This window comes from Amblyomma maculatum, chromosome 1 (assembly GCF_055883805.1).
Source record: "Amblyomma maculatum isolate TAMU_Amacu chromosome 1, ASM5588380v1, whole genome shotgun sequence".
Taxonomy (NCBI): Eukaryota; Metazoa; Arthropoda; class Arachnida; order Ixodida; family Ixodidae; genus Amblyomma; species Amblyomma maculatum.
Genome location: NC_139344.1, coordinates 300,399,402 through 300,417,677, shown reverse-complemented (window position 1 = coordinate 300,417,677; position 18,276 = coordinate 300,399,402). Strand labels below are relative to the sequence as shown.

At 48.6% G+C, this 18,276-nt stretch overlaps 1 protein-coding gene across 1 annotated transcript in view; it reads right to left on the bottom strand.

Annotated features, from left to right (window-relative positions):
• Positions 1–2,597: 2,597 nt before the first annotated feature.
• LOC146206903 (uncharacterized) overlaps positions 2,598–18,276 on the bottom strand; it is a 220,557-nt gene continuing 204,878 nt past the window's right edge. The window contains exon 5 of the mRNA XM_084575900.1: positions 2,598–2,867. Within this exon, the coding sequence (XP_084432026.1) occupies positions 2,598–2,867 (270 nt within the window). The remainder of the gene's footprint in view (positions 2,868–18,276) is intronic.

Sequence of the window (18,276 nt, the reverse complement as noted above, 5' to 3'; positions counted from 1 at the left end):
AAGCAGGCGGCCAGTCTACTGAGACAGCACCCGCTAAACAGGGAGGTTTAAGTCATCTGGGTTCCAGCTCACGAGGGTCTACCAGGCAATGAGGCTGCTCATCGCCTCGCTCGAGATGTATACACCCGAGCGGCCATAGAGACCCCGCTACCCGGAGACTAAGACCCTCTTATCACCTACAAGGAGCTCTCTGAGACTCCTAGACTAAGCAGAATGATCTATCCACCACCAAATAATTTCCTAACACCCTCAGAATGCAGCGCCTTGCGAAAAATTCAGGCGAATCATTTCTTTCCTCATGTTACTCTGCACAATGAGTTGACATGTGACCCAGAGGCTTGCAATCTTTGCAACGTACCTCTGAGTCAAAATCATCTAATCTGGCAAATTCCTGATTCTCCAGGAGCTAAAGAAACTGATCGCCTTGATCAAATTACCTGGCAGTCCCACATCCGCAGCCCAAATGCGGATGAACAAAAGATCGTCGTACGCCTGGCGGAGGAGGCTTAAGACCTTCTCTGGGGCCACGGCGCAGGAGCGCCGGCAAGGAGGCCCGCCCCCTGGCTGAGCCCCCGCCCCGAGGTCCACGTTGGTCTAAATAAAGTCTTCTCTCTTTCTCCCTCTCTCTCTCACAGAGAAAGAGATTCGTAAAGACACTCAGCGAAAACTGGCCCCAGGAAATGACGCGCGACTTGATGCGCTGCCGCCGATTGATGGATGGTGCCACCAGCGAGGATGCGCGCGCGGAGCAGACGACAGAAAGTTGTCGAAGGGGCTGGCTGTCTGCGCGTGCCTGGCTTGTGCGGAACAGACCTCATATTTTTATCTCTCTTCGGCTGCTACGCGGAACGACTGCGGTTTGGAACGACGGTAAGGTGAGCAACATTTTTTTGCGGAACTACACTGCATTTCAAGCAGTTTAGGCTGACCGCAGCGGCCGGTGCCAATTAAGTTTCGCAGCTCGTGAAGAGGCACGGTGCGCACGCCTTGCGGCCAGCCGGCTGTTCAGGCGCAGTTCGTGACGCTCCGGCAGTTTCCAACCACGGCGAGATGTAATATGTTGTGTTCCTGCGAAACTGGCTTGCATTTCGAACGGTTTAGCTCAGCAGGCTGGACAAAGTGGCACTAAGGCACGACGTTGCACCAAAATGGCTTGTTCGCTGGCCGGTGCGGCCAGGCCTGACACGGTTTGCCAATCGGCTAGTTTTGCTTAGTGTCGCGTTTAACAGGGCAACCGCAAGGTCAGAAATGTTTCATTCTTGTCAAACTGCACAGCACTTCAGGCAGTTTAGCTTAGCATGGCGGTCTGCGCTTTATAAAGTTGCATATGAAGGGCAAGCCAATATGGCGTGCTCGCCGCCCGCGGTGAGGACTGGCCTGGCCAGGCCGCGTTGGCCTTGCCTGAAGCGGTTTTGCGAACGGCTAGTTTTGCGTGTGTAGCGTTGCATTTAACGAGACAACGTTAAAAGGCGAAATATTTTATTGCGCTGCAAGCTTCATTGCTTCAGCTGTTCAGTGCATTTGAGGAACATTGTTAGTTTAGTGGCTGTTATTTTACGCACTGTAGAAATGCATTTCAGATTGGTTCGGGTAGCCCTCATTTCCTGACCTGTACGTTGCAAGAGTAGCTTTTGGACCAATTTTACGAATCACAGCTTTGATGTTCTGGACCATAACTGCTGCTCACCAAACTTCAGTACGCACCCACATTCAGAGATGTGTGCGCGGTGCAGTGGCCTTGCAGTTCTTTGCAACCTTCTGCATCATGTTCATTCCTTTTTCAACAGCGCTGAATGAACCCATGGACTACAGCCGAAGCGCTACAGATGCGACGAGTGAACGGTGTGGCCTTCCCCCCAAAATCAATACTTCTCTCTGCCCTGAACAATACAAGTTACTCTTGCTAAGGTAACACTACTGTGATTGTGTACTTAATGTATATTGCCTGTTTTATTACATAGCATTTGCCATAATTCCAAAATCAACGTGATGCTATTTTTTGTATCTAGCTAAGTGTTGTTTCTCGCCTTGTGTATTTTGTTTTTTGTACTGTGCAAATCGCCTAATGTGTGCCAAGTTTTGTCAATGCACCCGTCTAAATTTGTTAAACCGTCTAAAAAGCAAAATAAATGTTCATTTCACAAAAAACTTGGCATCTTTTCTGCAATACTGCTGCTGTAGCGCAGCTGCGTTGATGACCAGTTTAGAGCAGTGGGAATGTATTTTTCATGTAGCAGACCATGTAAACCAAAATAATGCGCCAAAAGGACAGGGCGCAGCGCATGCTAGCATTCAATTCACGTGCCTTTCACCAAGACCGGAAGTAGTTGCCGCCGGCCGCTTGGTGCGCTACAGTCAAATGGGCCGCGGGGGGGGGGGGGGGGGGGCCCTATGGGAGTGTCTACACTTTGCCAACCTCTTTCTCTATTGCTTGCTTGTATTGGCCAGGGTAGGCAAATACGTGATCCACAGCTGAGATCTGTGATTCGTGATGAAAACACTGTCGGGGTTCTACGCCCAACATGGTGGTGTTGCGCACCTGGCAATTGAGGCTGCATGCGTCCGCATTTGAATGCAGTGATATTTTATTGGGCTGTTCAGTAGGTGGCCTGCTCAAAGACTTCTACAGCGGCGTTGTCAGCGGCGCCAGGGTAGGGGCTCTTCAAGCGCACCAGGTGCATCAGGTAGCCACGAACTGCGTGCAGCAGCTGCTGCACGCCCAGTGCCACGCTGTAGTGTGCCAGAAGCCGTTTGGAGCAGTCTGCGTACGTGTCCAGCAGGAGGCCCGACGCGCTGGCGTCGGCTGCCGTGAACTGCGCCTGGCTGCCGTGCGCTGCGCTGCTCAGGCGAAAGTCGCACCGTAGCTCCTGCGCAGACAGTTAAGGAAAATAGTTCTGAGCCTGCAGCCTTTACATTGCACGCATTGTCTTTGCAACATTTTGCAACTGGCGCCCATTGATACTTGTCTCGATTAGCCTTTATTGATGACACACGGCAAGAGACCTTAGTTCAGTGAAAAATACCGTGCACTGTAGGTGAGTGCGTTCTAAAGGGAACCGGGAGTTCTATGCAGGCAATACGTGAGAGCATATTGAGTGATGAGGTGACAGATTGCAGCCATACTCTGCCACGTCCGAAAACAAGCCGCTTGGTTCAGCGCTAAAGGGATGTACACTGCAGCATGTTTTGTGAAAATAGAGCTTTCAGCAGCAGCATAGTTTTTCATGCTGCGAAATTGAATATGAGAGTGAATAGTACCCTTGGCAGTTCGACGGCAGCGTACCAAGCACACCCCACTAAGGAACGCTGTTTACTTTTGCACATCTCCTGCAAGGCGCATCTTTACCTGATAACAAAAACCCCGTGTTCTCGGACAGCCAGCACTTTGGAAATAAGATCATTGCCTGCAAGGCAGTGAATACGTGGCGGATATCTACACAGGGCGAGGCTATATAGCCTCGTCATGTATCGCTGATATCAGCGATACCGGAGCCTTCAAGGGCATAAACATGTGTCCTCAATGAGCTCACCACGTATTTTCAAGACAGTGAACCAAGCACACCGATCTATGTAACATTCACAGCTTTTGCAGATCCTCTGGAAGGCGTATTTTTACCTCAGATCAAAACGCCGTGCTTCCGAGCAACCAGCTGTTTAGAAGTAGGATCACCTCCTGCAACGCAGTGCCTACGTCACTTAACCCTATATGGGGCGAGGCTATCATCGGAGCCATCCAGGGCATAAAAAGGCGTCCTTAATGAGCCCACCACGCAGTTCGACGGCGGTGCACAAAGCATACCGATATAAGCATCGTTCTTTGCTTTTGCACATTCCGCAAGGCGCATTTCTACCTCGCAATCAAAACGCCGTGCGTCCGTGCAGCCAGTACTTTGGAGGCAAGATCATCGCCGGAGCACCTACGTTACGGAAAGGAGACCCGTCCGAGCTTGCAACGCAAGCGGACGTGCTTTTCGACTCCTCCGAGATCGCGCACACTGCCATTCGCCTTGCGGCTTCAAGTGTTTTCGGAAAGCCGTCTGCGCCGCGGCTGCCGCCGCCGCTCAGCGACCCGCAGTGTTCACTGCGACTGAGCGGCACCGCCTGGCCCGTTCGGAAAACAAGGCCGAGCTTTCCACGGCCTGCGAATGAAAATAGAGGAGCTCATCTCCGCCCCAGTGACCTAAAATACCGCGCCAGAAAACTACCAGAAGAATTTGACTCAGGGATGGAATTACAGAACTCTCAACGAAACCCAACTGATCAGGACCAATCATCACTCCCTGGAAGGTCAACATCCAAAGAAACCTTAACACTGCCGATACGACGGAAATTGGCCATTAGCCGCCACAAGGAGCGCAAACGTCGCAAAGCAGACAACTCCAACAATAAAACAGTGCAAGAAAACGCCGCTTCGCCAAACTCATCGACAGCCAAAATGGATCTGAAGTAAGGAAGCCCCTGAGCTCGCCCCCATCACTTCCCAAAAATGGAACCAAGTTCGTGGTTGGAACAAAGCAAGGACTTGCTTTAAAATACTTCTCCAGCTTCACTCCTGCTCACAGCCATCTGTCAGGCTTGCCCAACCCGCATAATGTGAGGCGAAATTTCCTCCTTCAGTCGCACTTCGGTTATAACATACTCATCATTAGCACCGAGGTTGACGAGGGCACATGTGAGCTCAGCCAAATACAGCAAAAAAAAAAAAAAAAAACCGCTGGGAAACACCAACCACGAAGTAACCACCTATTGGCCATTCACGGATAGAGACGAGCCGTCATCCTTGGCATACTAGCGGAAGTGTCGCCAGAAGACTTCCAAATTAACCTCCTCCAGATAAGGACCAACAACGTTAAGCTTATTGACGCACGTCGCATAGGCAATACATCTATTCTACTCACCTTTCATGGATAAACACTTCATTCGTCTGGTTCGAGGGGGTATCCGATTAATGCTACCTCTTCCGTCAGGGCAGACAGTTTTGTCACGTATGTTTGAAGCCTGGACATACCAAGCGTAAAGATCTGCAGGACATGCAGTCTGGATAACCCGTCTGAGGGTGATCAATGTCAGCAAAAATGTGTTCTCTACGGAGACCCTCACGAGACGAAAGGTTAGGACTGTGCAAAGCATATGAGACCTCTCAAACTACCGACTCCCAACATTCGAGAAACCTCCCACGCCTCCCACCCATACATCAACAACAGCCTTGTAAGGACGCCACACCCAAGCCTCGCTGCAAGAAATAGTTTAGTTCCGAGAACGAGTTGTCATCTACTGACTAAAGCCGCAGCGGAAGCTGACCGAGAGGCAGGTCGAAATCTGGATCTAATTGCCAACCGCGCCAGGAGAGCCCCCACATGCTGTGGAAGCTGCACCGACCAAATAAACAGCAAACCCAGCCACAAACTAAACAGGTGAGCTATGCAGGGATCGCTAAGACGTCTCCCACTGTTCCCAATCACAACCACTCAATTAGCAAACCGAGCTGCACCGACTGTGCTAAACAAGCAAAAGAGATAGCTCGTCAGGTGCAACAAATAGCCAAGCTTGAGACAGAAATCGCAGCCATCATAGAACACACTCCCACAATACAGCCACTTTAACCAACCTTCGACCACGCCCACCTCAACAGCAACGACAAAGAAAACTACTTACAGAGAAATACTTCCGTCAACGCCAGGAACAGTATCCCTGAAAGAGCATAAGTAGCGGCGAACTTCACCCACCACCAACTCTCAGACATACATACACAGGTGACTGCACCAATCACACCCCTTCTGGAGGCAATGAAGAATAAAATCACACCAGGTCCACAACTAAGCTCTAGAAGTTCAAGTTGCTACTCTCACGCAGTGCATCGACGCTCATGACATCCAGTTCATCAACGAAGTCTAAAGCTAACAGGCGCAATCGAGTCGCAAGCACGGAAAATCCTCGAGAAAAAATCTACCGCGCATGCTATCACAGCGCCTCAGCAGCATACAGCAGCGAGTCACTGCGAAACTTCGGAAGCGCTCATCGTGGCTAGTCCTAATAAATCAGGTAGGCCACACAAACTTGAGATATGGCAATAGAACTGTCGATGATATAGACAGAGGCTAAGACACAACTCTGTTCTGGCTGTGATCAACGACGTATGGCGTAAAGTAGAAATTTCAAAATAATGGAAACATTCGGTCGTTGTCCCCATTTCGAAGGCCGGAAAACATCCAACCAGCGACAGTCATTGTGTAATATATCATTAACACCTACAATTTGTAAACTATATTAAAAGATGGTTGCCACACGCTTATCGTGGTGGCTTGAAAGAGAAAAAAAGTATCATCTACGACAAATTGGACTTAGATCAAACCTTGGCACAGAAACAGGATTGCTTATTGGCTGAAGAGGTTCTGCAGGTGTCTCCTCATAGCAATCTTCTGCGCACGGTGGTGACTAAGACGTTAAAAAGGCACATGACATGTCACACTTTAAGATAATTAAGAACATGGAAGATTAGGGAATTCCTTTGCAGGTTACAAAAGTTGTATATAACTTGCTTCAAGACCGAACATTCTCTATTAGGCTCAGTGGAGAAGACGTTGGAAATTACAAATCAAACAGTGGAGTTCCACAAGGTTCAGTCTTAGCATCTTTACTGTTTTATATAGCTTTCATACCATTAGCTTGGAGACTAGGCGAAATACCAAATATAGAGTTCCTGATTTATGATGATGACGTCACAATATGGTCAACACATAATCATCTACATACGCAGAACCTCCAATTACAAGAAGCTTTAAACACTTTGGACGGGTACGTACGGGAAGCAGGACTAGAAATTTCGCCTGAAAAATCCATTTACATTCTTGTGGGGAACAAGAACTGAAGAAAGGAATTGCAAGATAAGTTCACATTGAAGATTGGTAACCACAAATTACATGAAGTGTACGAGATGAGGGTTCTTGGGCTAGACATACATAAGTCGGGCAAAGGAACTCAATGGCTCCATAATAATAAAAAAAGGCTGCAGTGACTACTCTACATTTGATCAAACGAATCGCGTTTAGAGGAGGAGGGACCCGTACTTATATAGCTAGACGTCTTGTGCGTTCAGTACCTCAACCTTGGATAGTGTACCAAGCTCAGTTCCATAGACTAACGAAACGACAGTGGGCGGAGCTGAACAACAAACAGAAATGCAATGCGCACCATCACGGGTTTGCCAAAACTTGCACCCATCCCTAAACTTCAGGAGTAAGCACAGTTGAACACTCTGATGGAAATTATTCAACAGAGCGAAGAAACAAGAAATTTAAAGAAAAAATATGTTGAGCCTGTTGCAGCAGTATACAATAAGGCGACAGCAAAGACACCAAAAATAATAGACCCCCCCTCCCTGGGCGTACACAACAATTACGACTGACAAGATTACTAAGCTCCACCATAAAGCACAGCCGACAACACACCCAGTGGTTGACATAAGTACCGGAATATGTATATGTCGTGTTTGCGCGTCGTCGATGTAGAAAAGACGTACGCGCTACTGTTAAACTGTTAACTTCGTTTATTCACTAGATAAGAGGGTGCGACCAGCGTCGGCCGAGGCGTAGGCCGAACTGCCGGGCGAAGAACGGAGGGAACGGAGGCCGGAGATGGGGATGGGGCTTGTTTCCCAGAACTAGAGGAGAGTGAGGGAGCCCGCAGTGGGGGGCGTCCTGCTGAGCGCAGGCAGGCGGCGAGTCCTCCCGGCGAAGCGCGAAGAGGGGTGCGGGCCTGTTCATTAGCGCGCACTGCTCCAGTCACAACAGAACGGACGAGCACAGCACTTGGAACACAACAGTATAGCTTATACAGACGCATCAGTGATTCAAAGTGGTGGAAGAACGGCAACTATCATCCGCAGACATGCGGACCACCCGGACTCACTTGTAATGGAGCTGTATGCTATCAGCGATGCGATGGAGGTTATAAATACCGTACCGTCTTTAATCGAAGCTCGCATTTTCACCCACTTTATAGCGGCTATTAAACAGTTCAAGAGAGTTACAAAAACACTGAGCGTGACCCAGGAGATACATGCTCTAAATAAGAAAACAACAAAACGCTTTCAGGTACACTGGACACAAGAAAACTGTAAGGCCCGTGCTTTGTTCGACCTCAGCGGTGGTTGGATTTCTGTGCGAGTTTCCGTGCGGGACCTTCAGGCATGCGTTGATGTATTTGTACTTGTGTTCTTGAGAGCATTTCTCAGCAGCGTTCAACTGCACTTCGCGTTATGTTTTCTTTAGGGGAGCGCGTGGTTCTTAGAAGGAGAGCAGTAGTTCTAAAATGCGAGCTCTTCCTTCGGACCCCCTCTGAGTTTACTTTCCTTTTGCTAATGGAGACGGGAGAAGCGACTGGAACCCTCATTAGCGCGGTCTCCCGCTGTCCCGTCGCCCGAGGCCATAAAACACGCGAGAGGGGCCACGCTTTCGTAGCATTGCATACGTGTTTCGGGCATCTGGTGCGCTTTGCGACGGTTTTGAAGAGAAGTTGCCGTGATTGTGTTTTTTTTTTTTACTTGGGGAAAGGGGCATGCTCTCGACTCCTCTCAGGAGCAAAGCACTGCGCTCGAATCTTTTTTTTTTTGCTGAATCTACTCCTTGCGATAGGGCGCTCGCGCTGGCCAAGTGCTGGGAGTAGCGGTTGCTTTGGAGCTGATGCATAGGAGCCAGCTCGACTGCGGGGACGCGAAGTCCCTTGTTTCTCTGCTTTAGCGGTCGGCGCAGCCGACCGCGGCCAGTTGCCATTCGTCTCTGATTGTTGCTTCCTTGCGGAAGCAAATCCGGCTCGACTCTTGTATCATCTCTTGTATATAGTATGTATAAAGTTCTCCGGATCATCAAGAAGCTGCTCCACCAAGTGTCGTTTGCTTCTGACGGATCCACCACCGAGGAGCCGATTCATTTTTACTAAGACGGTAATAACATAGATCATAAAAAAAACAGATACGCTTACACACCAAGCCCCTAGCAAGAGCGTCTCACCCTCAAGCCCCCCATTTGATCCTTGCTCCGCTTTCCCAATATTGGTATCTGTTGTAAGGAAAAGTGTACGTGTCCTTATTTCCCCGTGCACTTACCCTCTCCCTCATAACCTAACGAGAATGGAGGAGGTGTCCCTTACAAGGATTAGGGCTGGGGCGGCCCTTACTTCGACGGTGACGTGCCGATGGCGCTCTGAAGAGGATGCAGTGCAGAGAACATGCTCTAAGTGTCCAAGGCCAGCTGCCGAGGTGGATCTTTGACACCTTTTATGGACATGCCCAGGAATGAAGCCGTCAAGAATAAGACGACTACAAGTACTTGGACTGTCGGCTACGAAGGAGGAACATTTACACTCGTGGTTAATGGACAATGTTAAGAGCCGGAGCTTGCTCCGGTTTCTTGAAGAAAATAGACTGCATGACTTCCTTTAAGATAAAACAGCCTCATTCTATGCCACGTGACGAGCCTTCGAATAAAAAAAAAAACTGAACAAGATCGCCCACCTTTTTCCTGGAACGGGCGATGGCTACATCAAGCAAAGACAAATACATAGGCACCACTCATGGGCTGCCAAGCTAATTGCAATACACTGGAAAGCCAAACGAGAAACACCGACACTCCAATTACAGCAGCTGAACCGTATGCAGCCGCTATGTCAGCAGCGAGCAAACAGAAGCCGGAGCTGACAATCACAAATGGCACGATTCGCAATCTTATCAAAACTCATATTAAGGCCTTCACTTCCTACATAAATGACTCGCTGTGCATAAAGGGTGAGATACCCCGGAATGGAAGTATTCTAAAATTATAACCATCCCCAAACAAGGCAAAAACCTAGCCTTGAAGCGCTCTGACCAATCACACTGACCTCATGTCTAGGCAAGCTCTATGAACGGGTTATACACACCAACCCCCAAAACTTGGCTCAGGGTAATCAACTCTTCCCTCCTACGATGATCGGCTTCCGAGAGAGACTGTCCACCCAATATGTATTTATCCTCATTAAAGAAGAGGCCCTTCGAGAAATCCTACGCCACAGTGAAATATGCATCATGGCTTTTGAGCTTAAGGGAGCCTTTGACAACATTTCGCACGATGCCATCCTAAAGGAACTCATTAACATAAAATGTGGAGACCGAATGTGCAGATACATTCAGGATTTCCTCAGCAATCCCATGGCAACAGTAGGATTGACAGGGACGCACGCAGGGACTCTAGACGTACCAAACAAAGGCACGCCCTAGGGCTCAATATCTTCCATCTTCAACATTGCTGTGACAGCGGTGGCACGAGCCCTAGATATCATCCCCAAAATCTAATACACCATCTTTGCGGACGATCTCACAGTGTGGACCACAAAGGATTTTCTTGCAGACAAAGAAAACATCCTACAAAAAGCAGCTACCTGCACTGAAGCCCAGGCGGCCAAATGCGGGCTGAGCTACGCCCCTGAGAAGTCAGAGGTCGTACGTATTTTCGGGTATGGCTATCAATCTCCGGGACCTCTCAACATTATCATAAACGGCACTTGCATCAAAGAGGTCAAAAATACAAATTCTCGGACTTCGGCTAGAGACAGGAGATTTGCATTCGCCCTCAAAAACTTAAGACAAGTACCAAACACATCGCTAGAATGATGAAGCAAGTCACTAACAATAGCAAAGTTATGAGAGGAAGAGACCATAAGACTGGTACAGGCCCTCATTATCAGCCGGCCAGCCCACGGACTAACATCGAAATGAGCGAGAAAGAGAAAGACAAGACAAATACTATCGTACGGATGGCATAGAAACATGCCTTCGGTCTGCCCTTTCTCCCGGTCGAGAACCGAACTGAGGCACTTGGCCTCCACAACACCTCCAGGAAGATATGCTCTTAGCCCCATAAAACGCCTTTACACTACAGCAGCGGGCTGGAAAATTCTAGACAGAATAGGCACATCTACTGAACTCCAAGATACCGCAGACTTACCACCAACGCTTCGCGAAAGAATCAACGTGACCACATTACCGAAAACATGAAAAAAGAAGCAAACGAAGGACGCCGAAAGCCCGCACTGGCCACATACGGCGCACACACTTCAAAGCGCGAAACGCCACGTTAATGAATCTAGCTATACTGCTGTCCATACTCAGTAGCAACCGTTTTGGGTAATGAATTCTGGGAAATCACGAGTGCTACAATCCCTATATCCAACTGTACGCTAGCAGAAGCGGCAGCCTTGCGCTGGTCATTCAACGAGGTTCCTGCAGAGGTTTTAAAATAGCCACCGACACACTGGTAGTCAGCATGTTATTTCATGCAGGACGGATACAAAAATACGTATAAATTTCTTTACCGGTACGAAAACCCAACCTCTGATCGTGAACACTAGATTATCTGGATGCCAGCACATGATGTTCAAGAGGGAAACGAGGCAGTGGATAGTTTAGCCCGAGGGTACACAAATCGAGTGGCTAACCTCCCTAACTCACCTCCCTTTCCTCAGTTCATGGCGAACGACTTCATTAATTCAGACAACAAATTAAGACGATCCCTCCCATCTCCACACCACAAACTAACGGCACAGGAGGCCAGGGAGAGGAGAAAACTTTAAACACATATCCAAACTTAGTCCGGTATAGGGTGATCATTACAGGCGAACACGAGGAGTCTTGTCCCTAGCGCGGGGACATTCCGGCTACATATCACACTACTTGGGGCTGTACCGCAGAGGAACTCTTAGAGCTATATATAACTAAACCAAATGAACAGTGGGAGGCGACACTCCTCAGCTCAACCTTGGAGCATCAGCGTCGACTGGTCTCCCAGGTGAGGGCGGCAAACTTAGCCACTGGGGTCCTGCGCTGAGGACACCACCTTCCTGTATACCCCCTCCCCTTTCTCTCACCGAGAATAAATATTTTTCCACTACACTATGTCACGGGAATGTATACGGGGCGGGGCTATCATTGCTACTGGAGCTACCCAGGGCATAAAAAGGTGTACTCACTGAGCCCATCCCGCATTTCCATGACGCTCCACCAAGTACACCTATCTAAGAAACGTTCTCTGCTTTTGCAGATCTGCAAGGCGCATTTCTACGTCGCAAAAAACCGTGTTCCCGGGCAGCCAGCACTTTAGAAGTAAGGTCAATGCCTGCAACGCAGTGTCTGTGTCACGGAAATCTACACGGGGCGAGACTATCAGCGCTACCGGAGCCAGTCAGGGCAAAAAATGTGTCTTCACTCTGCTCACTACGCAGTTCTATGGTAGTGCACCGAGCGCATCAATCGAACTAACGTCTGCATTTGCAGATCTTCCTACCTGTCATCATAACGCCATGTACCAGGGAACCCAGTACTTTGAAAGCAAGATCATCACATGCAAAGCAGTGCCAATATCACGCAAATTTACACGGGGCGAGACTTCCAACCGGTCGAGGCTTCCAACCGGAACCGGAGCCTTCCCGGGAATAAAAAATTCCAAGAGCACTGTGGAATCTACACTGCAGAAATTCGATAGCCAGAGCGTTGCGGTTGCACACAGTGAAGCACGTTTGCTCTCATTTTAATTTCAACTAAATGCACCGCTATTATCATTGCTATTGTCATCATTGTCATTATAACCAAGTGTAGCGCCATTCTCCTTGCTACTACCATCCTCACGGTAGACAAGCAGAATTATGATCATTTCATGATCCCGGGCCTGGCGCAGTTGGTTAAAGCAATCGGCTAGGAATCCAAGGGATGGAGGTTCAATTCCCGGTTGAGGCAGAATTTAATTTTTCTGGTGGCGTCCTCAGGATGATTGACAAGTGACACATCAGTGCACACATCAGATGCACAGACGCTATGCACAGACCCAAACCTCAGATACCGCGCACAACTCTCGCGCACGTACTTTCGTTTCATGAGTCAGAAAAGTAACTCGCCGTAAAAGGCGTCGAAAATTAGCTCACTGAGCAGTTAGATGGGAGTACACAAAGCAGACTAATCTAAGGAGCAATCTCTGCTATTGGAGATCTGCGAGGCGCACGGGTACCTCGCAATCAAAACGCCTTGTTCCCAGGAAGGCAGCACTTTGAAGTAAGATCACCGCCTCAAAAGCAATGCTTTCGACAATAAAATCTACATGACGCGAGTCTATCATCGCTACCAGAGCCATTCAGGCTTAAAAAGGCACCCTCAATGGGCAAACTAACGCGGTTTGAAAGCAGTGCAACACGAAGACTGTTAAAGGGGAATTCCTTTGCTTTTGCAGATCTTCTGCAAGGGGGCTTTCTACCGCACAACAAAATCGCCATGTTTAATAGCAGCGAGAACTTTGGAACTAAGATCATCGCTTGCAACGAAGTGGCTACGTCACGGAAATCCACACGCGGTGAGGCTATCAGCGCTAGCGGAGCCATCCAGGGCATAAAACGCGTCATCAATGAGCTCACCACGCACTTCGATGACAGTGAACCAAGCACACCGATCTAAGAAACGTTCTAAGCATTTGCAAATCTGAAAGGCGCATTTCTACCTCACAAGTAACACGCCGTATGCCCCGGGCAGCCAGCTCTTTGGAAGTAAGATCCTCGCTTTCAGCGCAAAGAATACGTCATAGAAATCCACACGCGGCGAGGTTATCAGTGCTACAGGAGCCATCTAGGCCATAAAAACGCGTCCTCAATTAGCTCATCACGCTGTTAGATGGCAGTGAACAAGGTACACCGATCTAAGGAACGCTTGGAGCTTTTGCAGATCTGTAAGGCGCATGTTTAACTCGCAGCCAAAACGCCATGTACCCGGGCAGACAGCACTTTGGAAGTAAGATAATCGCCTGCAACGTAGTGGCTCCATCACGGAAATCCACACACGGCCATATGTATCAGGAATACCGGATCCAGTTTCAGTTTAGTCGTTCAGTCGTGTCCGACTCTTCGTGACCCTATGGACCATATCACGCCACGCTTTCCGGTCGCTCACTATCTTCCTAACATCACATAACTTCATCTGCAGTGCCTCGAGGATGCCATCTAACCAACGCGTTCGCTGCCTACCCCTTCTCCGGCGACCCTCAGCCTTTCCCAACATCAAATCTTTCTCCAGCGACTCCTCTCTTCTCATCAGATGACTAAAGTAGCTGAGCTTTAACTTTAAAATTTGACCCTCCAATGAGCAGTCAGGGTATATGGTCGACAATATCGACTGATTTGATCTTCTGGCAGTCCAAGGAACTCTCAAGAGTCTTCGCCAGCACCACAATTCAAACGCGTCAATTCTTCGGCGGTCAGCCTTTTTCACAGTCCAACTCTCGCATCCATACATCACAACTGGAAAGACCATAGCACGAGTTATATGGATCTTGGTTGGCAGACTAATGTCTCTGCTCTTTACTAGGCGGTCAAGGCTCACCATTGCTCTCTTTCCCAGAAGCAGGCGTCTCCTAATTTCATGGCTGCAGTCTCCTTCCGAGGTAATCTAGGAGCCCAAGAACAGAAAATCTGTCACAGCTTCCACTTCTTGTCCATTGATGCTCCAGGACTTGATAGGGCAAGACGCCATGATTTTTGTCTTTTTAATGTTCAGTTTAAGCCCAAACTTCTCACTCTCTTCTTGTACGCTGATCAGAAGTCTCTTGAGTTCCACTTCACTTTCTGCCATTAAAGTGGTATCATCCGCATATCTAAGGTTGTTGATACGTTTTCCAGCAATCTTCACTCCAGCTGAAGACTCGTCCAGACCGGCCTTCCTCATGATGCACTCTGCATATAGGTTAAATAGGCAGGGCGACAGTATGCAGCCTTGCCTTACTCCTTTCTCGATCGGAAACCAATCAGTAAGACCATGCCCAGTTCTGACTGTGGCCTCTTGCCCTTCATACAGGTTCCTGAGGAGACAGATGAGGTGAATTGGAACTCCCATCTCTTGGAGAGCTTGCCACAATCTGCTGTGATCTACGCAGTCAAACGCTTTCGCCTAATCAATAAAGCAGAAGTAGATGGGTTTCTGGAACTCTCTTGCTTTTTCCATGATCCAGCGAAGGTTAGCAATTTGGTCTCTAGTTCCTCTGCCCTTGCGAAACCCAGCTTGCACGTCCGGAAGCTCCCGATCCACGTACTGCTGCAGCCTACCTTGGAGGATTTTCAAAATCACCTTGCTAGCATGCGAAATAAGCGCGATCGTGCGGTAGTTGGAACAATCTTTGGCACTGCCTTTCTTTGGAATGGGGATATAAACTGACCTCCTCCAATCCTGTGGCTACTGCAGGGTTGTCCAAATCTTCTGACATAATGTATGCAGAATGTTAACAGCGTCATGGTTGAGATTTTGAAGCAACTCAGCTGGAAGGCCATCAATTCCGCTAGCTTTGTTCTTAGCAAGGCTGGCTAAGGCCCATTCAACTTCACTCTTCAGGATGCCCGGCTCGAGATCAGTAATCACAACCGTCTTATGTTGGGTTTGCACATTCGGGTCCTTCTTGTACAGTTTTTCTGTGTATTCCTGCCACCTCTCCTTTATCTCTGAGGCTTCAGTGAGGTCCTTGCCTTGTTTGTCCTTTATAACACCCAGCTTAGCAGAGAAGCTTCCTTCGATATCTTTGATTGTCTTATACAGAGCTCCAGTGTTCCTTAATTGGCTGTTGTCCTCAACTGCTTGGCACTGTATGTTCAGGAAGGCATTCTTATCTCTCCTTGCTATTTTCTGAAAATCCGCATTGAGAACCTTGTATCTTTCTCTTTCCCCCATAACTTTTGCCATCCTCCTTTCCGCAGCTATTTGCAAAGCCTCTTCAGATAACCAGTTTGCTTTCTTGCATTTCTTTTGCTTTGGAACTACCTTAGTAGCAACTTCTTGTATTATATCACGAACATCAGTCCACATCTCTTCGGGCTCTCTGTCTTCCAGATCTAATTCTTGAAATCGATTCCTCACTTCCACAGCATATTCTAATGGAATTTGATCCAGATCATACCTGAAAGTCCTTCTAGTTTTCTGCGTTTTCCTCAATCGAAGCTTAATTTTGGCAACAAGAAGCTGATGATCGGTGCCACAATCGGCCCCAGGCCTTGTTTTTACTGCTTGTATAGCGCTTCTCCATCTCTGCCGGCAAATAATATAATCGATCTGATTCCTGTACAGACCGTCCGGTGAAATCCATGTGTACAGGCGCCTTTTGTGCTGTTGAAAATGAGTATTCGCTATGGTAAGGTTGTTTTCTTGACAGAACTCTACTAGCCTCTGCTCAGCTTCATTTGGCTCACCAAGACCGAACTTGCCTGTAATTCCGGATATTTCTTCACTCCCGACCTTAGCATTCCAGTCTCCTATGAGAAAAACGACGTCTGACGGTGGGGTGCGGTCTAAAAGGCATTGTAGGTCCGCATAAAATCTCTCAACGTCAGCTTCTTCAGCAGCAGTGGTCGGTGCATAGACTTGGATAACTGTTATGTTGAAAGGGTGACCTTGGATCCGAAGTGAAATCATTCGGTCGTTTTTGGGGTTGTACCCTAGCACTGCTTTGCCCATTCTTCTGTTTACTATGAGTGCGACCCCATTCCTTCTCTTGGATTCGTGCCCACAATAAAAGACATAATGGTCGCCGGAGTTAAATTCTCCCATTCCGGTCCACTTGAGCTCGCTGATACCCAAGATATCAATGTTCAATCTGTCCATTTCTCGCTTGACGATATCCAGTTTACCTTGCGTCATAGATCTTACATTTCATGTTGCTATGTGATATATCTCCTTGCAACATCGGACTTTCCGGTCGCTTCCCGGCACATCCACAACTGAGCGTCCTTTTGGCTTTAGCCCAGCCGCTTCATTCGTCCTGGAGCTACTAGGAATCGCCCTTTGTTCATCCCCAGTAACATGTGGGACGCCTTCCAACCTGGGGGGCTCATCTTCCGGCGCCATATCGATAATGGTATTGTGACTGGCCATAGGGTTTTCTTGGCAGGAAATACTGGAGTGGGTTGCCATTACCTTCTCCAGTGAATCACATTTTGTCAGAACTCTCTGCCGTGACCTGTCTATCTTGGGTGGCCCTACACAGCAGAGCTCACGCCTTCATCTAGTTTCGCAAGCCCCTCCGCCACGACAAGGCAGTGATCCATGAAGGGGATACCATGCAGGGCATAAAAACGCGTCCTCAATGAGCACACCACGCAGGTCCATGGCAGTAAACCAAGCACAGCGATCCAAGGAGCGCTCTCTGATTTTAGATATCTTCTGCAAAGCACATTTCTACCTCCGACCAAAGCGGTGTGTGCCCGGGCAGCCAGCTGTTTGGAATTAAGATCATCGCCTTGCAACGAAGTGGCTACGTCACGGAAATCCACATGCGACGAGGCTGTCAGCACTACCGGAACCATCCAGGGCAAAAACTAACGTGAGCTCGTCACTCAGTACGATGGCAGTGAACCAAGCATATCGATCTAAGCAATGTTCGAAGCTTTTGCAAATCGGCGCATTTTACCTTGCAAACAAAACGCCATGTGCCTGAGAAGCCAGCACATTGGAAGTAAGATAATCACCTGCAGCGCGTGGTGATGTCACGGAAATCCACACGCGGCGAGGTTATCAGCGCTACCGGAGCCATCCAGGGCATAAAAACGCGTCCTGAATGATCTTACAATGCAGTGAACCAAGCATGGCAGTGAACCAAGCACCAATCTAATCAACGTTCTATGCATTTGCTGATATGCAAGGCGCATTCCTACCTAGCAACCAACACGCCGTACACCCGGGAAGCCTGTACTTTGGAAGAAACATCATCGCCCGCAATGAGCTCTTACGTCTCAGACGCCTACCTCGACAAGGCTATCAGCGTTACTGGAGCCATCCAGCGCATAAAAACGCGCCTCCATGAGCTCATCAAGTAGTTCGATGGCAGCGAACTCCGATCTAAGAAAAGTTCACAGCTTTTGTGTATCTGCAAGGGGTATTTCTACCTCGCTAACAAAGCGCCGTGTGCACGGGCAGCCAGCACTTTGAAAGTGAGATCATCGAACACAGTGGCTACGTGGCGGAAATCCACACGCGGTGAGGCTATTAGCGGTACCGGAACCATCCAGGCCATAAAAATGCGTCCTGAATGACCTCACCACGCTGTTCGATGGCAGTGAACCAAGCACACCGATCTAAGGAACGTTCGGAGCTTTTGAAGGAATATAATGCAAAGTTTTACCTCGCAACCTGTTGCAACTTCCCGTGTGTTCTCCTTCGCGCACCTTTTCTCACCTTCGGGCCTTTTATCGAACCTTTTATCGCCTTACAGAGCTTCGGACTATGATTAC